We start from the raw sequence: 22,482 nt of genomic DNA, 5'->3' as shown, positions 1-22,482 counted from the left end.
TCTAGTGAAAGTGGACCACTACGTTTGTGGATCAGAAAAGGCAATGGTACAACTCACCATCTTCTCCCCTCATCCATGAGAAAATTACCAAATGGCCCACAAAAAAATAAAAAAAAAGATAATGGCATAGCAAACCCCCCATTGAAAGTTTGTGTGGATCTCTAGGAAAGGCCTTTCGAGATTCATCTAGGCCTGACTAAATCCCACACACCCCTCCCCTCCATCACAGTTTCTATGATATCCTTGTGGGGGAAAAGGATAATAAGGCCAGTTGAAAATCCTGGCAAAAAATATGCTCTCTGAAACTAGCCCACAGAAAACACTCTAGTGCAAGCTATATTCTCCTTAACCAAAAGATGGCAGCAAAGATGCTCACAAGCTTCTCTGCCTTCAGTTCAGATAATCCTAAACCTTCTTTCATATGCCCATACAGTATGCTCTCTAAGACAAGAGCCTCAAATCTAACAATTCTTGCAGCACTATGGTCCTTTTCTTAACTACGGCATCACTCTTCCAGCCCCTTTATCCTGAGAAGGAGATGCAGGGGTGGGGAGATGAGTCCCTTATGCAAATCACAACCCTTAGCTATAACTTCTGAAATAGTCTCTGCTAGAACCTCCTGTGTCCCCCAAACTGGCACTTCCTCAATGGCTGGCAGGTAGTCACCTATCGGCAAACATGAAACACTCCTTCACTTTGGTGCTGATATTCCTCAGTCCTTCATATGAGTCTCTCTGGAGGGGAACATGAAATAGTTCTCCTGCTCTTTGTATGTGGGTGCATCACACCTGAATTTGTCTCTTGTTCTTCTCCCAGGTGTCCTTTCTCAAGTCACCCTGGTGGAATCCGGTCCAGGAACAGCCAAGCCAGGAGGGTCTATCAGGCTCACCTGCGCTGTCACCAGATACTCCATCTCTCGCGGCTACTGGTGGGCCTGGATAAGGCAGCCTCCTGGCAAAGGCCTAGAGTGGGTAGCACATATAACTTCGGGTGGGAGCACATCCTATGTGCCCTCTCTCCAAAGCAGAATTTCTATCTCCAAAGACAATGGCAGGAATGAGTTCTACCTGCAGCTGTCCTCCCTTACCGCAGCAGACTCCATCACTTACTACTGTGCAAGGGACACAGTCAGACAACGGAACAGAGAGCCCAGACAAAAAAAAAAGGGAAGCCAGATGTAGACACGGGAAGCCTCCAAATGAGCTTAACAGCATTTTCTCCTCTAGCCTGCTTCACGTGTGAACAGAGAATGTTCTTGTTCCTCATACAAAGACAAAGAGTTGTCTTTATAGGAAACTAATAGTGCATTCCTAAGGAGAGTTACTCAAGTCTAAGCCCATTGAAATGAATGGGCATACACTGGAGTAACTCTGCCTAGGAATGCACTGTAAACTATGTGGGTTTTGACCTGTCTTTGAAACTAGGTGGGTTTGCCCTGTCCCGTTCTAGTATTATTCCAAGTGTTCAATTAATCAGTTCCAGACTTGGACCATGCCAGCTTCACTGCGGAGTTCATTCTAGTCATTTATATAATGTACATCTTGCCAATACATGCAAAAGCTTTGATAAGTCTTCACAAAAGTGTGATTGTAGGTTTGGTATCATCAAGATTCATTTTGTGCTGTGTGGTGTCCAGATGTGAATGTGATCCTGTGCAAAAACCTATACCCATCCACCCCAAAGAGGAACTGTGGTGAACCATGCAGACGTTACGATCAAGATGGCTTTTCGGAGAGTTTTCCCAGTGCACCCTTGTAGATTGGTAGCATTAAAAGGTAAAGGTCCCCTGTGCAAGTACCGGGTCATTCCTGACCCATGGGGTGATGTCACATCCCGATGTTTACAAGGCAGACTTTGTTTACGGGGTGGTTTGCCAGTGCCTTCCCCAATCATCTCCCCTTTACCCCCAGCAAGCTGGGTACTCATTTTACCGACCTCGGAAGGATGGAAGGCTGAGTCAACCTTGAGCTGGCTACATGAAACCAACTTCCGTTGGGATCAAACTCAGGTTGTGAGTAGAGCTTGGACTGCAGTACTGCAGCTTACCACTCTGCGCCAGTACTGCAGTTTACCACTCTGGGCTTTTTTTTGGTAGCATGAAGGGGAAGTAAAATGCACAGGATCTGAAGGAAGTCACAACTTTGATGAACTTCACGTGCATAGTGCCAGATACAAAAACCTAGAAGGTGGAAATCTCAATGCAGTTGAGCTGCTTGGGAAAGAAATGGGGAGAAGGAGAATTTCAGAAGAGTCCTTTTGATGAACACTTCCCATGCCAAAGATCCATGCCCAAAATCCCCACATACACAAACTTCTGTTAACATCTTCCTATTTAAGGCTCTGCTCTGTCTGTTGCATGTTGCAATAGCTGGTCTTCTACTGATTAAAAAGAACAAGGTGATAATTGGCCTTTGGATAAAAGAGATATTAAAAACACTGAATTGTGGGAAAATATGCTCTTAGGATTTTACATCTATCTCAATCCCTTCAGGTTGTCAGAATTCCAAAGCAGTTCCTGCAGGCTCAAAAGATCTGGCAATGAAGACAAAATGTTTCCTCCTTGTGAAAGAAAGAGAACCACATGACCAGGGACTTGCCTTTGTTCTCTAGTGGGACTTCAAGCACCCCCAGAAGGGGGTGCAATTTGCTGATCAGAATGAGAAGACCCATGTTTAAATATCTGAAGGGTTGTCGTGTTGATGAGGGAACTAGCTTGTTCTCTGTTGCTTCAGAGACTAGGACATGGAGTAAGAGAAAAACTATTCCACCTAAACATTAAGAAGAACTTTCTGACGGTGAGGGCGGTTCGATGGTGGAATGCACTGCCTCGGAGGGTGGTGGAATCCCCGTCTTTGGAGGTCTTTAAGCAGAGGCTGGATGGCCATCTTTCAGGAGTGCTTTGATTGTGGCATCCTGCATGGCAGGGGTTTGGACTGGATGGCCCTTGTGGTCTCTTCCAACCTTGTGATTTTGTGATCTTGGGACCTACTTTTTCACTGTGTTGTTGCCCTGAAACAGCTCTCCTCTCCCACTGTTCCTTTTAGGATTAGTGTGACATACTGCCCTGGGAAGGGGCTGTGACTCAGAGCATCTGCGTGGCATGCAGAAAGTCCCAAGTCAACCCCTGGCATCGCCAGTTAAAAGGATGAGGTAGAAGGTGATGTGAAAGACCCATGCCCGGATCCTTGGAGAGCTGCAGCCAATCCTAGTAGACAATGATGACGTTAATGTATCAATAGTGTGATTTGGTATAAGGCAGCTTTATGTGTATGTGCGTGTACAAATCTTGAAACTCCAATGTCACTGCTTCAAGGCTTCCTTTTAATTATGCATGTTTTTTGGTGCTGGTTGGAAGTCGCCTTGCTCTCCCTGCGTGTTTTGCCTGTGTTTTCCAGATGCTGTTTTAGCCAGAATCTGGAAAATGTGAGCAAAACTTGCTGGGAGAGGGAGGCAACCTCTGACAGGCAGATAAGGCATGCATAACCAAAAGGAATCCCCGAAGCAGTCTGCTGGGGTGACTACAGGGGAACATCCCTGCATAAAAGGCCAGAGAAGGGGTGAACCCAGAAAGCAAGTATCATCTGTCCAACTCTCTGTCCCAAGGAGGAATATTAAAGTTAAACAACCCTGATGCATTTGTATCCATCCTTTTGTGGCAAACCAGCCGAGATTTCATATGACACTTTTTTCCCCCATTGCTGAACTCCTGTATTACATTTTTACTTCATATTAAACCCATACCTGACTTCCTCTGATACATATCTTCTATATTACATTCTTACTTCATATTAAACCCATACCTGCCTTCCTCTGATACATATTGAATCTCAAATTCTGGTGCAGTTTCTTGCCAGATATATTGAAAGCAATTGTTTAGTATCTTCCAACACTTGTGTACTGCGTAAACCCAAAGACAGTCTAACATCTGAGTTATGCCCTTTTATCAAACACAAATGTTTGAACCATTTTTTTTCCTCTTTGCAATTCTCTATCAAACCATGAACAGGATCAGAAACCAATAGCAGTCCCTCTTTTATGCCCTTTTCTCCTGAGCTGTATGTAAATGTTGGACCAGCTTCCTGTTTAAATCAGCCTCATGCTCTCCTTAACCTAGGTCCACCCAGAGACACAACCCTTCTTTGCCTGATCCTTTTTCATCTCAATCTGTCTCAAAGCATCAGGAAGACATGATGTTTTGGATCCAACTTGCTTTCTTTTTCATGCTCTTCCGAGGTAAATTCCCTTCCTTTGATACTGAAGACCAAGAGATGCAATTATGCAGCAGGTCTGGTTATAAAGTTTTCTTTTCTTTCCAGACATTCTGTCAGAAGTGCAGCTGGTAGAGCCCGGAGGTGGTCTCAGAGGACCCGGAGGCTCCATCCATCTCACCTGTCGAGCCTCGGGGTTCACCTTCAGCAGCTACTGGATGAGCTGGGTTAGACAGGCCCCTGGGAAGGGGTTGGAATGGGTGGCACGGATAACTGCATCCTCATCTAGCACCTACTACTCAAATCTGGTGAGGGGGCGCTTCACCATCTCCAGGGACGACTCCAACAGCCTGCTGAAGCTGCAAATGAATAGCCTGAAACTCGAAGACACTGCCGTGTATTATTGTGTAGGAGGGACACAGTGAGAGGAAATGAATCTGCAGCCAGGCAAAAACCCGCCTTTGCTCCTGGCGAGCGTGGTGTAGTGCTTAAGAGCGGTGGTCTCTTAATCTGGAGAACCGGGTTTGATTCCCCACTCCTCCAGAAGAGCGGCAGACTTTTTCGGCCCTAGCCCCTACCTGATGGACTAGCCTCTCTAATGAGACCAGGACCCTGCTTAGGGTTGCCAGCCTCCAGGTACCAGCTGGAGATCTCCTGCTATTACAACTGATCTCCAGCCAATAGAGATCAGTTCCCCTGGAGAAAATGCCTGCTTTGGCAATTGGACTCTGTGGCATTGAAGTCCCTCCCCTCCCCAAACCCCATCCTCCTCAAGCTCCACCACAAAAACCTCCCGCCGGCGGCAAAGAGGGACCTGGCAACCCTAATCCTGCGGGACCCTAAGGAGCTTCGCAGGGCCTGTAAGACGGAGCTATTCCACCAGGCCTATGGTTGAGGCCAGCTATGTTTTCCTTCATCAGTGCGGGTCTCCCTATCCTACTGTACCCTGCCTGAATGTTTCCATCTTACCTGCAGGCCTTGTATCTTATCTGGACTACCTGCAGGTCCTGCTGTGGCCTTATATCACAACCAATTGCGCCATTGGGTGTATGGGATTTCTATTGATTTTATAGGGCTGGTTTTAATCTTTGTTTTAATAAGTTTTATTATGTTTTATTTTATATTTAAATTACTATGTGAGAGACCCTGAGCCCGGCTTTTGCCAGGGAGAGCGGTCTATAAGACTGATCAAATAGATAAACAAACAAACAAACAAATACTAACTTGGGGGAGCCCTGCCTAGCTTCCAAGATCTTAGCTTCAATCCAGATGGTCTAAGTATCTCTGGTCCACTCAATCCTTCTCTTTCATTTTGTATTTGTTTCATTACACACACACACCAATCTGTATGTATTGAATTAATGACATTATATTACTGCCCAAAACAATCCAAATCATAGGGCTTTTGGTCTGATGTATGATTCTCCCCTGCAAACGTACCCTGGTCATTGTTGTTTTTGCTTTTTTAAAAATTATCTTCCTTCAGAAAGCTTCTTTGATGGAAGCAAGCGGAGTTGGGAATAAAGCGACCGAGGAGTTCATTTGCAGGGTGGGTGCCGAAGGGGTTAAGCACCCCTCCTTGTGTCTCTTGGGCCTTCTGTAACTGCCACCCAGCTCTGCAAACAAAGAGTGATGGCCACATATTTGTGAAAGAAAAACAGACAACAGCCAGTCATCCCACTGAGATGTCCCACTTTTTAGCTAAAGCAGCCCTCTGCCAGCCCCTTTATCCTGTGAAGGGGGTGTGGGGGAGGGGAGATGAGCCCCTTATGCAAATCACAACCCCTAAGATATATCTTCATAAATACTATTCCCGTGTTCACAAAGCCAGTACTTCTTCAACCTCTGGCAGGCAGTCGCCTATCAGCAACCATGAAATATGCCTTTGCTTTGGTGTTGATATTCATCAGTCCTTCATGTGAGTCTCTCAGGGAGGGGAGCATGAAATAGTTCTTGTGCTATTCCTGTGTGGATGGATCACACCTGAATTTTTCTCTTGTTCTTCTCTCAGGTGTCCTTTCTCAAGTCACCCTGGTGGAATCCAGCCCAGGAACAGCCAAGCCAGGAGGGTCTACCAGGCTGACCTGCGCCGTCACCGGATACGACATCTCTAGCAACCACTGCTGGCAGTGGATAAGGTGGCCTCCTGGCAAAGGCCTAGAATGGGTAGGACGTATATGTTACGAGGGGACCAAGAACTATGCGCCCTCTCTCCAAAGCAAGGTTTCTATCTCCAAAGACGACGGCAGGAACGAGTTCTACCTGCAGATGTCCTCCCTGACTGTTGCAGACTCAGCCACTTACTTCTGTGCAAGAGACACAGTGAGGGAACGGAATGGAGAGCCCCGACAAAAAAGGGAACTTTGTCAGGGACTTTGTAAAAATGTGATTGCATGCTTGATTTATTAAGACGCTTTTTGTGCAGTGCAGTGTCCAGAAAATATGTGAGCCTGAGTAAATCCCCAACCAACCCATCACCCAAAGAAAAACTTTACTGAACCGGGTGGACATTCTGATCAAGAATGCTTTGGGGAGTGTTTTCCTAGTGTACACTTGCAGATTGATAGCACAGAGCGGAACAAGAATGCACATGAACTGGGGCGGGGGGGACCCTCAAAGCTGTGATATACTTCACATGCCTATGGCCGGGGGCAAAAATCTAGAAGTTAGAATTCTCAATGCAGTTGAGCTGCTTGGAGAAGTACAGCAAGGAATTCAGGGCTGGAACATCTGGAGAGAAACTGGGAGGAGGAGAATTTCAGAAGTGCATCATCTAAATAAATAAATGTTATTTATTGAAACAAATTGTCACCCATCTTTCCATTAAAAATGTGTGACGTGGCACACAGATAAAGTAAAACACATACAAATCTGGTAACGTGAATCTAAAAATGCCACCAAATTAATGACTCATCCACCTTTGTCGGGACATCATTGCAATGAATGGGTTGAGAAGCATCACTGTGAAGTGTGAAGAACTTATCTCCACAAAAATATGAATTAAGCAGACATCAGCTCCATGATAGAAATACAACTGCAGAGCAAAATGCTCCAGATAAGTCAAGATGATGAGGCAAGCCAAACATCCCACATCAAATGCACCTCCTTCCTTGCAACTAAAACTGCTTTAAAGGTAAAGGTCCCCTGTGCAAGAACAAGGGTCATTTCTGACCCATGGGGTGACGTCACATCCCAACCTTTACTAGGCAGACTTTGTTTACTGGGTGGTTTGCCAGTGCCTTCCCCAGTCATCTTCCCTTTAACCCCAGCAAGCTGGGCACTCATTTTACCAACCTCGGAAGGATAGAAGGCTGAGTCAACCTTGAGCCGGCTACCTGAAACCGACTTCCGTCGGGATCTAACTCAGGTCGTGAGCAGAGCTTGGACTGCAGTACTGCAGCTTACCACTCTGTGCCACGGGGCTCCTTAAAACTGCTATGGTGGGGATCAATTTATGCACAACCAAAATCACTTTCAAGTCTTGCTTAATCCATGTACATGTAAGGCAGATCAAGTGCTGATAGGGCCAACTTTTAGCATCTGTGTCTCTGTGGTAAAAAACATAGAGCTTCCAGTGATTTCTAAAGGTAACAACCTGTATGAACATCTGGTGAGTACATGAGACTATATTTTTTAAAAAAATGTCTCCCACAGTGCAGAGCCTCTCCCCCCTCCCAATAACCCTAATCTGACTCTGGAGTGTTCAATTATTCTTCTCAACTGCAGATAAGATATTAAGACAATAATAATAATCAAGCGCCACTTGACGAAGCTACATTTTGTGTGTTTAAAGTGCCATCAAGTCATAGATGATTTATGATGACCCCATAGGCTTTTCAAGGCTAGTAATTAAGCAAAAGTTGATTACCCTTGCCTTCCTCTGCAAAGTCTTACTCATGAGATTGGGCTATACTATGCCATTCCACATCTCAAAGCTACAATTTATCAGCCCTTTCAGAAACCCTCAATACAAACTGCAAGGCCAGAGCTCTTGCTGTTAAAAGAGGTTCTCCTCTTCAGCCTCACCTGTTCCCCAAAGCCAGGGTTTATGGTTGGGAGACCAATTGCTTCTTTATGGACATGGAATATTCATTTGCTTGGAGTCTCTATAAAAGATGAAGGAATCATTCCATATTTTTCTCACACATTGTTTCATCAAAACTGAGTCTATTTGTCCTCTTGTCCCTCAGGTGTCCTTTCCAAAGTCAAAGTGGTGGGATCTGTGTCAGAAATGGTCAAGACTGGAGATCTGGGAAAGGGTGGCGGCTCTTTGGTAGAGCATCTGCTTGGCATGCAGAAGGCCCCAGATCCAATCCCTGGTATCTGCAGTAGAAAAGGATTACATAACAGGTGATGTGAAAGATCTCTGCCTGAGAATCTGGAGAGAGGCTGTCAATCTGAGTAGACAATATTGACCTTGATGGACTACAAGTGTAATTACTGTACGTGTAATACAGTATAAGGCAGCTTTATTCATTTACATGAGAGCCCATCAGGCTGACCTCCACCATCACCAGATGCTCGTTCTGGCATGCAAACATTTACTATGAAATACCACATCAGTAGTGGAACTCATTGGATGTGAAGGATGGCTGCAGCTCCAGACGATCAGTAATCTAGTGAAAGCTGACACATTAATTGTTTTGATAGAACAAGAAGATAGAGCAAGAAGATTGGTTAAGAAGACCAAAACTGCTTCCATAGGTTTCTAACAAAACATTAGATCCTTTTCCATTCAGAAGGAGAAATCCATACAACAGGACAATTAGATTGCTTAATTCTTCTTCCTGATCAACTGTTCCCTCTTGTTTAACTCTGGTCTCAGAAGAATAATGTAGCATTTAGGGAAAAAGATACAAGCCAGTAAGCCAGCACTGGAGGCCAAGATAGAGAAGACCTCCACAGCTACCATGTTTTTACCTTTGGTGCTCAAGTAGGTTGGGGCAAAAGACAGCCAAACACTGCAAAATATACACATACTGAAAGTGATGAACCTGGCTTCATTGAAACTGTCTGGCAGCTTCCTGGCTAGGAAAGCCACAGTCAAGCTGATGATCGACAGAAAGCCCATGTAGCCCAGAACAATGTAGAACATGATAACAGACCCTTCATTACATTCTATTATAATCTCTTCAACCAGGGACTGAGTGTCAGAGTCTATAAAAGGGGGAGAGGTTCCTAGCCACACCGTACAAATGCTTACTTGAATAAATGAGCAAGAAAGGATAATGGAGTTGGCCAGTCTTTGCCCCACCCACTTCCTCATGCTGGAGCCTGGCTTTGTGGCCATGAACGCAAGGAGAACAGTGACAGTTTTGGCCAACACACAAGAAACAGCCACTGAGAAGATGATGCCGAATGCAGATTGTCGGAGGAAGCAGGTCACCTTCCGAGGTTGTCCAATAAACAGCAAGGAACAGAGGAAGCAGAGCAGGAGGGAGATCAGGAGAGCAGAGGTGACATCGCGGTTATTGGCTTTGACAATGGGGGTATCTTTGTGCTTGAAAAAAGTTCCTAGCACTAAGGCTGTGATCAGGGAAAAAGAAATAGCGAGTGAGGCTAAACTGATCCCGAGAGGTTCTTCATAAGTGAGGAAGCTGATTGTCTTGGGAATGCACTGGTTTTGACCCTCGGTTGGATACTGATCTTCTGGACAGTTGATACAGTCATCCATGTCTGGAAAAGATTAAATGTCCCCTTTCAGTATATGCAAACTAAGACGGGTTTGGTTGTTGTTGTTTTTGTACAACTACTTGCACTGTGAGAACACCATGGGAGTCCCTCTCTTTGGTTTCCATTTCAGAATAACCTGGCACATACCACACTTTGTATACATGGATGTTTCTCCACCATTCCACACAGAGTTTTTACAATATTTGCAGGCACAGCAGCATTCTAAACATCAACGCACACCCCTGTCCTGAACATGGTGCTGACAGCTACCCATCACTACCCCCCATTGAAGCCATATATAATCGCCATGTAAAGCAGAGGCTCTTCCACTGAGCCATGGCTCTCCCTGTTGGTTCTTATGGCTGTGTGGTTCAAAGGTTGTTCTGTGGGGTGAGAAGTCCTTTTGATTTCCCAGATATGTCATCTGCTAATGTCTGGATGCTCAAATTTTCATGTAGATCACTTGGGTGACTCACAGTTTAATGTGTGAATGGATTCAACTGGCTAGCATTATCCTTATGCTTGTATTCCATACAGAAATGTGGGAGGATTTTCCACTTTATCAAGTGCCTACTCATACACCCTGTTGAGCCCTGATTGGTGGGTAGCTATCTGAATTAATGCTATATAAAGGACTCATTGGTGACTCTATCACCTACCCTTCTGGTTTGAGATCTTCCCTTTTGGGCACTGAACACAATCATAGCAGCAAAATGTCTTCCCTTCCATCTTTTTTTTCTGAAAACCGAAGTGGCAGGAGTCACTACACAAAGAAACTGGCAGCACCTATCAGCAAACACAAGAGGGTATTCAAAGTAGGATAAATGGTTGGCAATCAGGCATCCCACAAAGAAAAAAAACATTAATTGACATGACATAATAAATTTATATCAAATGTGATATAAGAAAAAATGTGTTCATACCTTCCAAGGAAAGGTAGGTCATATTTGTGTGTGTGTGTGTTAAGTGCCGTCAAGTGGCTTCCGACTCATGTCCTCCAAAACGTCTTTAACAACCTTGCTAAGGTCTTGCAAATTTTTGCATTCTATTATATAGTTTATTACATATTATAGATATTATATATTGCATAGGACATATTTGCATTCTATTATAAAGCTGAAATGTGTGTGGAGGTTGGATGGAAAAAGTTTATTTACTCCACCAATGTCTCACATACTGTACTGTCATGGCTATTGTTGGGCTCTTGGCTGACAATGTGGGGAGCAATCTGAAGCAGGTCTACTCAGAAGTAAGTCTCCTTTGTTCAAAGGGGCTTCCTCCCAGGATAGTGTGCAGCCTGTCTTGCATAAGTGGAGGAGAAGTTTTGGGCTACAGATATAACATATGAACACATGAACACATGAAGCTGCCTTATTCTGAATCAGACATTTGGTCCATCAAAATCAGTATTGTCTACTCAGAGTGGCAGTGGATCTCCAGGGTCGCAGGCAGAGCTTTTTCACACCACCTACTTGCCTATTCCCTTTAATTGGAGATGCCAAGAATTGAACCTGGGGCCTTCTGCACGCCAAGCAGAGGCTCTACCACTGAGCCACAGCCCTCCCCTATGACCAATAAGATCCTTTGAATAGCCTTTGATCCTGAAGGTTCTGTTTAATCAGACATCAGACAGTTGCGGTCTCCCAAGACAAAGGATATCTATGTTACATGCCCCATTTCTCTTTGCTAAAGATCAGAAAAGCGGTATGGGGAAATTGCTGTGATGATCAGGACAATTCTGATAGCAGAATGACCCATCTGAAGGATGGAATAGCCCCCTTGGGAGATGATGTGAGAAACCACACCTGGTTAAAACGCCTGGGCCACACAATCACATCCTCATGAATGACAAATTCTTGTCCTTTGAGGTCACTGTTATCCACTCTTCCAACTTTCCTTGTGAGGATGGAGTTGTTTGGGAATGTGACCAGGTTCATAATATCAAAGCTGGCTCTCATTTCTTTGTTCATATTAAAAGACATGGTTTCTCCAGCCGAGTTGTTAAATGCAACATGCTGAAGAGATGGGTAGAGCTAGTTGTAAGAGGAAACAAAAACTAATGTCTCACAATACATTAAGAATCTTCATTCACAGTTTTACAAAAACTTATTTCTCATTGATCTTGCCTTGGAGCAAGTGAACAAAGAGCAGAATGTTGTTGCAGAACAGATCTTTAGTACCTTTCCCTTCCTGTGACAGACCCTGATTCTCCCACAAGTTACCCCTGATGGTCACCACATGATAGAACATTGTGCGGGGGATTGCACTTGGAGGGGGAATTGGCAAAAATCCCACGTGTATTCTCTTGTACAGACTTATCCCATTTGTGAAAGAGAAGGGTCACTGTCGATTCCCCTCCCTACTACAAACCCACCCCCTGTGTTACATTCCATCTGGTTCCTAACAGACCCTACCCTTTCAGGATCAATTTTGGAGATCACAGGAGGCTGCAGAAAAAACAGGTAGAAAAGTTTGTTCCGTAAGCATCACTCTATTCGCACATTCCTGGATCCAAGCTATGTGCAATTTTATCTAGACCCAGTTTACTAAAGCAGTTTTGTTTTGGTTTGCTGCAGTTATAAATCCCTGAAAATGTACTGCTTAAGTTTTTTCAGCCTCCAAGTACAGAAAGAAATGTGCACCTACAAAGCTTTGTCAGTAGAATATGTTATTAATGGAAGACGAAGCTGCTGGTTGGCAAAACATTGTTTCAAGTGAAGACACTACCTTCCAAGGGTGGAGATCTTGAAGGTTGTCTTTTTTGCCATACAACACACCTCTGTGGTTGAATCGGGATGAGTACATGCCATGTAAAGCATGTGCCACAGTATAGACAGCATTATAGATACTGTAGCTGTGCCCGGTCATCTGCATTTCAAAATGAGGCCCTGGAAGACTCTCCAATCTCTCTTCCCCAGTACATGTTCCATTGTCTTTGATGGGCATGCTGCAATGTGGATAATAACAGTTGAATGCTTGCTCCCAGAAGCTCTTGAGGAAACTGTCCCTTTGAGTCCAGCAAGGTCTGATGAGCTGAAGGAAATGTTGATACCCTGGAAGCTCACTTGAGTGAATCGTGAAGGAGATGGCACCTTGGAACACTTGCAGATCCGAGAGCGATTGAAGGGTTGTTAATGCAAAGTCAATCTGGGTGGTCATAATCCACACCATTCCATCAGATGCATCTTGTTGGTATCCAGGAGCCCCGAGAAGTATAAAATGGCTCAGCCATAAAATGGTGAAAGTTTCTCCATAGAGGACACATGTATTGACTTTAGCATCTGTAACCGGTCGATAAATATTTAAGACCATGTCATTGATTTCAAACATGTTGGTCAAACGGGTTTGTCTTGGAACTCTTTCTATGAATGCGGAGCACAATCCGTGCTGGGTAAACAGGGACTCCAGAGCAAGCAAGAAATGTTCTCCACTTTCGTCATCCACAGCATATAGCCCAACCCACATCCACCCAAAATGCTTCAGCAAATGGATAATTCCCATGTACTGCTGGGCTTCATTTGGGACCATGCGGTAAAAGGATGGGGACTGACGCATATCTCTGTCATCTGAGGCAAATGAGCCATATGTGAGCTGAAAGGCAACGTGGAGGTCTTAAGAGAGGGATAATATGTGTTATCTGTTTACACAGTGAATATCTGTCGAACTAAAAACCTGATTTCAGCTTGCAGTTCCAGAAAGTATCGAAGTCAAGGGCTCCTCTGGCTGAAGTGTCCTACCATGGTGAAAGTTCTAGGAAACAACTATTTGCTAAAAGTGGTTTAATCTACCCAAGAAGATAGTTTTAGATGGGTAGCCATGTTCATCAGCAGTAGAAGAGCTATATCCGAGTTCAGTAGCATCTTAAAGACCAACAAGGTTTCCAATGTATAAGCTTTTCAGAGTCGAAGTGTCAGTGAAGGGAGTTTTGATGCTCTAAAGCTTATATCCTGAAAATCTTGTTGATCTTTAAGATGCTGTTGGCCTTGAAACTGTCTGAATCTATCTTACTGTGGTTGGACTTGATGCTGTTGGACTTGAAACTGTCTGAATCTAACTTACTGCAGCCTGTTCTTTCTGCTTCTCTAAAGCTGTTTCCATTTGGTTTCGTTAACTGAATTTTAAAAACAGATCTCTGTTTTTTGATTAGTTGACCATTTCCCTTTCTACATCAGAGAATCACACTCAGAACGACAAAAGAAGAATGATTTACATACATCTAAGATTAGTGAAAACCCACACTCATGTGCAGAGATCTTACCTGTGGAATCTTGTAAAAGTCTAAGATGTCTGACATGTGAAAAGAGATATCAGAGCCAAGTCCCCCAATGACGGCTACGAGGTTTTTCTCACTGTCACATTTGTAGTTGGGGACAAATTGGTGTAATTTGTAGAGCAGCTCCAGTGTAGTCCGATAAGTCATCCTTGCATCATAGTAACTGTCACAAACATGGAAGCCAAGCGTGACGTTGGGCAAGATCTCAGGATCCTCATTGATCTCATTTATGGCAAATGCCAAGGACAGCGTGTGCTGGTAGAACTTAGTCACCATGCTGCAGAGAGAGAGAGAGTTGAATACTCTATCACAGGCCGATTCTACGACGTATATGGTCACTTTACCATAATGTAGATCCACTCTGGCTTCAAATAAAGTCACCTAATTTGGAAATCGACTCATCCGAGCATTACAAGTTGCATCGGCTTTTTAGAACAGAGGAGGAGAAGCGTGCAGTGGCTGAGAAGGAGCGAAGTCAAAGAGGTTATCATAGGGGGAGTCAAACGGAGAGCTACAGAGGTGAGCATCAGTGCACTAGTCCATGGCTAAGGGCTCTGTTTAGATCGAGGCTACATTATGTTGCTTTAGGCAAGTCCCCCCAAACCCTTCTTCCCAATACTCCCCTTCATCTTCAATATGGGGACAACTGTATTCTTCTTCCCATCATATATGGTGGTTGTAAGGATTACAAGATAATTGCAAGAAGTGCTGTGAACACGTTCAAGCGCACCATGCAAATGCTACATATTAAGTGTGTTGATGTGAAAACACTCCAGATATGTACGTCCTTTGAAAATCTTACATCTACATTACATAGAATCATAAATTTGGAAGGGACCCCCAGGGTCATCTTGTCCAGCCCCCTGCACACTGCAGGAAATTCCAGACTATCTTCCCGACACACACCCAGTGACTCCCACTCCATGCCCAGAAGATGGCCAAGATGCCCTCCCTCTCATGATCTGCCTAAGGTAATAGAATCAGTATTGCTGACAGATGGTCATCTAGCCTCTTCTTAAAAACCTCCAGGGAAGGAGAGCTCACCACCTCCCGAGGAAGCCTGTTCCACTGAGGAACCGCTCTAACTGTTAGACAATTCTTCCTAATGTCTAGACGGAAACTCTTTTTATTTAATTTCAACCCGTTAGTTGTGGTCCGACATTCTGAGGCAACAGAAAACTATTCGGCACCATCCTCTATATGACAGCACTTCAAGTACTTGAAGTTGGTTATCATATCATTATGATTACTTAGGCTTCCAACTTCAAATAACATGGGGCAAAAATAAAAATAGCTTACATTGTGATGTCAAACATCTTCTGAGAAGGGTGTTCCTCAAAAGAAGGCAGGGTGAACATATAAAGGGCTTGAGAAGTAATCCCACCAATGATGAGGTCGCCTGGCTGGTACCACTCGTGTGGAACAGGGAGGGCGTCAATCGTGGGGCACTTCTCAGCATTCCCTTCACAAGCTACGTGAGGTAGCAGAAGCAGCAACACTACTAACACCACCATCTGGTAGCCAAGATTCTCTCTGGACACAGATCCTCCTGCGCCCATCTACATTCCCATGACTGCATGGGTGAGGATTAACCAAGCTAGATGGGGCAGAAATTGACTCTACTCTGCCAGGATACTTCTAAGGGAAAAGAATCTTTAACTTTATCAAGACTAGAAAAAATACTTGAATGACAATAATCTAGAGCAATCTGAAGCTAGACTTACTCAAAGGGGACTTTCTCAGGTTTCAAACTGACAGGGCCTGGCTTTTTTCTTACTCCTAATTCCAGTTCTGAAAGGCTTGCGGAAGGGTTTATAACTACTCTCTGGTTTGTATATCAGTTATTTTTCCAGTAGCTTCTGGAAGGCACAAAGTTCAGGCACAAAGAATAAATTACAGTGATTTAGATAATTGCAGAGGGGAATTAATTGCCTCTGCAAAAGTTGGGCTCTGAGTAGTATCACTTTTAACAAAGGGCTTTTCTTCTCCTCCGCTCCTTAGTTAGACAACAGGTGGGAGTTGGGTTTGGTCTGGTCAGAGGAGGCAAACTCATAAGGCTTTCTAATGAAAGTGGACCACTACATTTTTGGATCAGAAAAGGCAATGGTACAACTGGCCATCTGCTACCCTCATCTATGAGAAGATTAGAAATGACCAAAATTGATGCTAAATGTCATAGGAAATCCGCTGTTGAAAGTTTTTTCAAATCTCTAGGATGCATCTTGACCTGACTAAATCCCAAGCCCCCATCACATTTTCTATGATACCCTAGTGGGGGGAAATGATAATAAGACCAGTTGAAGATCCTGGCAAAAATACGCCCTCTGAAACTGGCCCTTGGAAAACTCTCGAGTGCAAGCTTTATTCTCCTTAACCAAAAGATGGCAGCAAAGATGCTCACAAGCTTCACTGTCTGTAGTTCACAGAATCCTTCTTTCACATGCCCAGACAATGTGCTCTCTAAGTTCAGAGCCATAAGAATGTAAGAAAAGCCCTGCTGGATGAGACCAAGGTCCATCAAATCCAGCAGTCTGTTCACACCGTGGCCAACCAGGTGCCTCTAGGAAACCCACAAACAAGACGACTGCAGCAGCACCATCCTGCCTGTGTTCCAAAGCATCTCATATAATGACCCTGGCGAGAATAGATATACATCCACAAATCTAACAGCTCTGCTGGCGCTGTGATCTCTAATCTAACTGTTCCCAAACAAGAGTCGATGGTTTCCATTGAAAATATTGTGAGGGGCTCAATTTGCTCTTTGTTTTTTTTTGTTTTTTTTCATGCTTGGCCCATTTTGGACCGAGAGGCCTGATTTCATCCCTTGCTTATTTTATCACATCTGCACCTTATCTAACATTTCCCACACTGTTCAGTTCAATTGGACTTTCATGTATACCAATATACATGGGGTTTATTGGTTCTCACAGGAATTGGATGATATTCCAACTTCTTCCTCTTAGTTATGAGGATTGCCAGGTCCCTCTTTGCCACCGGTGGGAGGTATTTGGGTGGAGCCTGGGTAGGTCAGGGTTTGGGGAGGGGAGGGACTTCCATGCCATAGAGTCCAATAGCCAAACTGGCCATTTTCTCCAGAGGAACTGATCTCTATCGGCTGGAGATCAATTGTAATAGCAGATCTCCAGATAGTACCTGGAGGTGGGCAACCCTAGTTACTACCAGTTTGTATATCTGAAATCTCATCATCTTCACCACTTCATCACATTGAGTGAAATATGAAAACTTGCTGTTTCCAGAAGAGTTGAATTCTGTAACTTTTTTCTATGGCAAAAGGCCATATCTATTATAGGGGTCCCTGTAATGGAGTTCATAGCTGGCAGTAACTTTCCTGGCTTCCACCAAGCGTTTCGGGAAAGTAGGGCAGGGGACTTTTGCGCCATGACAGATGTCCCTCTTTTTAGCTAAAACATCACTCTGCCAGCCCCTTTATCCTGAGAAGGAGATGCGAGGGTGGGGAGATGAGCCCCTCATGCAAATCACATGCCCTGAGCTATATCTTCTTAAATGGAGTCTCTGCTAGAACCTCCTGTGTTCCCAAAACTGGCACTTCCTCAACCGCTGGCAGGTAGTCACCTATCGGCAAACATGAAACACTCCTTTGCTTTGGTCTTGATATTCCTCATGACTTCATGTGAGTCTCTCTGGGACAGGAACATGAAATAGTTCTCCTGCTATTCATGTGTGGGTGAATCACAACCAAATTTTTCTCCTGTTCTTCTCCCAGGTGTCCTTTCTGAAGTCACCCTGGTGGAATCTGGCCCAGGAACAGCCAAGCCAGGAGGGTCTATCAGGCTGACCTGCGCCGTCACCGGATACTCCATCTCTAGCGGCTACTGGTGGAACTGGATAAGGCAAAGGCCTGGCAAAGGCCTAGAGTGGGTAGCACGTATAAGTAACAGTGGGAGCACAAACTATGCGGCCTCTCTCCAAAGCAGGATTTCTATCTCCAAAGACGACGGCAGGAACGAGTTCTACCTGCAGCTGTCCTCCCTGACCGCTGCAGACTCAGCGTCTTACTACTGTGCAAGAGACACAGTGAGAGAACGGAACGGAGAGCCCAGACAAAAAAGGGAAGCCGGTCATAGACAAAGGAAACCGCCAAATGAATTTAGCAGCATTGTGTCCTTCAACCTGCTTCACGTACGAACAGAGAATGTATCAAATTAATGACATTATATTACTGCCCAATAGGGTTGCCAACCTCCAGGTACTAGCTGGAGTTCTGCTATTAAAACTGTTCTCCAGTCGATAGAGATCAGTTCTCCTGTAGAAAATGGACGTCTTGGAAATTGGACTCTATGCCCTCCCTCAACCCCGTCCTCCTCAGTCTCCACCCCAACAATCTCCCGCCGGTGGTGAAGAGGGACCTGGCAACCCTACTGCCCCAAAGCATCCTAACCATAGGTCTCTTGGTCTGATGTATAATTCTGCAAATGTACCCCGGGCATTTTTTAAAAATTCTTTTTTCCTCAGAAAGTCTCTTTGATGGAAGCAAGCAGAGTTGGGAATAAAGCTACCAAGGAGTTCATTTGCAGGATGAAACGGGTGGGCGCAGAAGGGGTTAAGCACCCCCTCCTTGCCTTCTCTTGGGACTTCTGTAACTGCCACCCAGCCCTCTACCAGCCCCTTTATGCCGTGAAGGGGGTGTGGGGGAGGAGAGATGAGCCCCTTATGCAAATCACAACCCCTAAGCCATATCTTCTTTAATAGTATCCCCGTGTCCACAAAACCAGCACTTCCTCAACAGCTGGCAGGAGGTCGCCTATCAGCAAACATGAAATTCTCCTTTGCTTTGGTGTTGGTATTCCTCATGCCTTCATGTGAGTCTCTCTGGGAGAGGAACGTGAAATAGTTCTCCTGCTATTCATATGTGGGTGGATCACAACTGCATTTTTCTTTTGTTCTACTCCCAGGTGTCCTTTCTCAAGTCAACCTGCTGGAATCCGGCCCAGGAACAGCCAAGCCAGGACAGTCTATCAGGCTGACCTGCGCTGTCACCGGATACGACATCTCTAGCGGCTACTGCTGGCACTGGATCAGGCAGCCTCCTGGCAGAGGCCTAGAATGGGCAGGATATATATGTTACGATGGGAGCACGGGGTATGCACCCTCTCTCCAAAGCAGGATTACTATCTCCAAAGACAACGGCAGGAATGAGTTCTACCTGCAGATGTCCTCCCTGACCGCTGCAGACTCAGCCACTTACTACTGTGCAAGAGACACAGTGAGAAAATGCAACGGGGAGCCCAGACAAAAAAGGGAAGCTGGTCATAGACACAGGAAACCTCCAAATGAGTTTAGCAGCATTTTCTCCTCTAGCCTGCTTCACGTATGAACAGAGGATGTATCGAATTAATGACACTATACTATTGCCCAATAGGGTTGCCAACCTCCAGGTACTAGCTGGAGTTCTCCTGCTATTACAACTGATCAGCTGATAGAGATCAGTTCCCCCGGAGAAAATGGCTGCTTTGGCAATTGGGTTCTATGGCATTGAAGTCCCTCCCCTCCCCAAACCCTACTCTCCTCAGGCTTCGCTCCAAAAACCTCCCACCAGTGGTGAAGAGGGACCTGGCAACCATAGTGCCCCAAAGCATCCTAACCAAAGTACTCGGGGTCTGATGTATGATTCTGCTCTGCAAATGTACCCCCGTCATTTTTTAAAAAATCTTTTTTCCTCAGAAAGCTTCTTTGATGGAAGCAAGCAGAGCTGGGAATAAAGCAACCAAAGAGTTCATTTGCAGGATGAAACGGGTGGGCGCAGAAGAGGTTAAGCACCCCCTCCTTGCCTTCTCTTGGGCCTTCTGTAACTGCCACCCACCTCTGCAAACAAAGAATTAGGACCACATAGTTGTGAAAGAAAAACACAGGCAATGGCCAGTCATCCCTAGAGATGTCCCTCTTTTTAGCTAAAGCAGCCCTCTGCCAGCCCCTTTATCCCGTGAAGGGGATGTGGGGGAGATGAGCCCCTTATGCAAATCACAACCCCTAAGCTATATCTTCTTAAATAGTATCCCCTTGTTCACAAAACCAGCACTTCCTCAACAGCTGGCAGGTGGTCACCTATCAGTAAACATGAAACACTCCTTTGCTTTGGTGGTGATATTCCTCATGCCTTCATGTGAGTCTCTCTGGGAGAGGAACGTGAAATAGTTCTCCTGCTATTCATATGTGGGTGGATCACAACCAAAGTTTTCTCCTGTTCTTCTCCCAGGTGCCCTTTCCGAAGTCACCCTGCTGGAATCCGGCCCAGGAACAGCCAAGCCGGGAGAGTCTATCAGGATGACCTGCGCTGTCACTGGATATGACTGTCAAAGAGAGCGCCAACCGGTCTCCACCAGCTGGGCTCACTTTGTTTAGGTTTGGGGTAATCTGCAAAACAAAACGTTCAACTCCCGGCTTCCGCCTTGAGTTGAACGGGTCGCTGCCACCAGCTCTGAGTCAAAAGGTTGAGCCTCCAGGCAAAGGGCTCAGAGCAACCCTTGCCAAGCTCCAAATACAGGTGAGTTTCCTCTGCCAGGCTAAGACTTGGTCAGAGTGGTTCACACTGTCCAAAAGGTTTACACAAAAGATAGCATGAGCAAAGCCAATCTAGGCACTAGGATTCAGGCTTGGGAAAACCACAGAAACCACTAGACACATCAAATATAATAAACTAGAAGTTTATTCAAAAGTTTGTGCTCGTTACAGAAAGACAAACGTGAGGCAGGTTAGCATACAAAACAAGAAAGCTTCAATAATCTAACTACACATTTCATCAGAAAGGCAATTGGCTTAGGTTTAGGCAATCAGGCAAATTGGCAAAGCTTTTGGATATGCAAAAGAGTTACCACAGTCCAAGAGTTAGCATCTGGGTGTCAGCATGCTGGTCTCCTCAGTCAAGCATAGATTCGTTCTATGGGACAAAGCAAAAGATGATGAAAGATTCCAGGATGCGCCCGCGCATCCCAAAACCTCCATGCTTCTAAGTCCAAACAGGGCTCATTTTATTCCCTCCATCTTAGCGGCCTATGGCCATCTTAGCCAATAAAATGGCGAGAATCTCAATTAGCCCTGAATTAATTTGTCAGGTCATCTCTCAGTCACGCGAGGCACCTGGGAAGACTCCAACTCAGAGATAACGTTTATGGCCCATTTGTTGTCAAGGAGATAAATCGTTGGTGCTGCCCCCAATGGCTGTAAAGTCAGGGCAGCTGTTTATCTCCAACCCCGAGACCTTTAAGGCGTACTTCTAAAAACGAAAGTACATTCCACTGTGATTTGTGAGAAGCCGGCTTGTTATTCCAGGCCCCTCAATCTTTAATGCTCCAAAGGTTAATATCAGAGAATACTAGGCCTGAAGCCTGAACCAGTGTTTCATAGAAGGAAAGCAGGGTGCTTTTCCTTCACATCCTTCCCTTCGGGGAGATGAAAATACGCGGTTTGCTTATTTTTATCTTACCATAAAACTAATCTACCATAGTCAATTAAAACCACACAACAACCTACACAGTTTAATACAGAAACTAAACATATATGAGGTAGATTAGGTTTTACTAGCAGCATTGTGCAAAAATGGCTATATATCCAAACAACTACACAAATACAGAAGAGAAAACAGGGTTAAAACAGCTTAAATCAAATCAGAGTCCACATAAGCTCGAGAGAGGTGATCAGCAACCTTGTTGTCCCTCCCTTTGATGTGAACTATTTTAAAATCAAAATCTTGCAAAGCAAGGCTCCACCTCAAAAGTTTTTGGTTGGTATTTTTAACTTTATCCAACCAGCATAAGGGTGAGTGATCTGTTTGCAATTCAAATTGCTGTCCCCATAGGTAAGGTCTCAACTTATTTAAGGCCCAAAAAATAGCTAAACACTCCCGTTCAATTACTGCCAGGTTCCTTTCTCGTGGCAGCAACTTTTTGCTCAAAAATACCACAGGCCTCAGTTCTCCCTGAGGATCCTTCTGAAGCAGGGCAGCTCCAAGGCCAAAATCAGACGCATCCGTCTGGACTACAAACTGTTCATTAGGATCAGGGGCAATTAGCACCTGTGATTGCAAAAGAGCCTGCTTTAACGCAGCAAATGCTGTTTGACACTCCTCAGTCCAAACGAGCCTAATGGGTTGTCTTTTTCTGCATAACTCCGTCAGCGGAGTGGCCAGGGTAGAGAAGTGGGCTATAAATCTCCTATAAAATCCTATAAGGCCTAGGAAGGCCTGCAATTGCCGTTTGGTTTTGGGCCTAGGCCACTCTTGGATACTTTGCACCTTGGCCTCTAAAGGCTGAATTAGGCCCTTGCCAACGACATAGCCCAAGTATTGAACAG

The 22,482-nt window shown here is 44.9% G+C and overlaps 2 protein-coding genes across 2 annotated transcripts; one reads left to right on the top strand and one right to left on the bottom strand.

Moving 5' to 3' along the window:
* Positions 1 to 8,982: 8,982 nt before the first annotated feature.
* On the bottom strand, positions 8,983 to 13,409 carry LOC130489897 (vomeronasal type-2 receptor 26-like). Its single transcript, XM_056863686.1, has 4 exons — positions 12,609 to 13,409; positions 11,687 to 11,914; positions 10,541 to 10,667; positions 8,983 to 9,884 (listed from the first exon to the last, which is right to left on the bottom strand). Exons 1-4 carry the CDS (start codon positions 13,407 to 13,409, stop codon positions 8,983 to 8,985), a joined length of 2,058 nt encoding a protein of 685 aa, XP_056719664.1.
* Positions 13,410 to 15,723: 2,314 nt separating this feature from the next.
* LOC130489896 (uncharacterized) lies at positions 15,724 to 22,201 on the top strand. The gene is made up of 4 exons (XM_056863685.1): positions 15,724 to 15,735; positions 17,839 to 18,210; positions 19,139 to 19,399; positions 22,070 to 22,201. Exons 1-4 carry the CDS (start codon positions 15,724 to 15,726, stop codon positions 22,199 to 22,201), a joined length of 777 nt encoding a protein of 258 aa, XP_056719663.1.
* Positions 22,202 to 22,482: the final 281 nt, after the last annotated feature.

This window comes from Euleptes europaea, chromosome 18 (genome assembly GCF_029931775.1).
Source record: "Euleptes europaea isolate rEulEur1 chromosome 18, rEulEur1.hap1, whole genome shotgun sequence".
Taxonomy (NCBI): domain Eukaryota; kingdom Metazoa; phylum Chordata; class Lepidosauria; order Squamata; family Sphaerodactylidae; genus Euleptes; species Euleptes europaea.
The sequence above is the reverse complement of the archived record's forward strand: the minus strand, read 5'-3'. Positions and strand labels throughout refer to the sequence as shown.

What these genes read in the sequence shown, in the direction of transcription:
- LOC130489896 (XM_056863685.1), top strand. An exon ending in ACTACTGTGCAAGAGACACA is followed by an intron (nt 18,211 to 19,138) that starts GTGAGAGAACGG and finishes GGAACAGCCAAG; the next exon opens with CCAGGACAGTCTATCAGGCT. An exon ending in ACTACTGTGCAAGAGACACA is followed by an intron (nt 19,400 to 22,069) that starts GTGAGAAAATGC and finishes TTCTCGTGGCAG; the next exon opens with CAACTTTTTGCTCAAAAATA.
- LOC130489897 (XM_056863686.1), bottom strand. Translation starts at nt 13,409, where the DNA reads ATGGTCCCAAATGAAGCCCAGCAGTACATGGGAATTATCCATTTGCTG. An exon ending in AAGATCTCCACCCTTGGAAG is followed by an intron (nt 11,915 to 12,608) that starts GTAGTGTCTTCA and finishes TCTTACAACTAG; the next exon opens with CTCTACCCATCTCTTCAGCA. An exon ending in GAAGATCTCAAACCAGAAGG is followed by an intron (nt 9,885 to 10,540) that starts GTAGGTGATAGA and finishes AATCTTTTCCAG; the next exon opens with ACATGGATGACTGTATCAAC.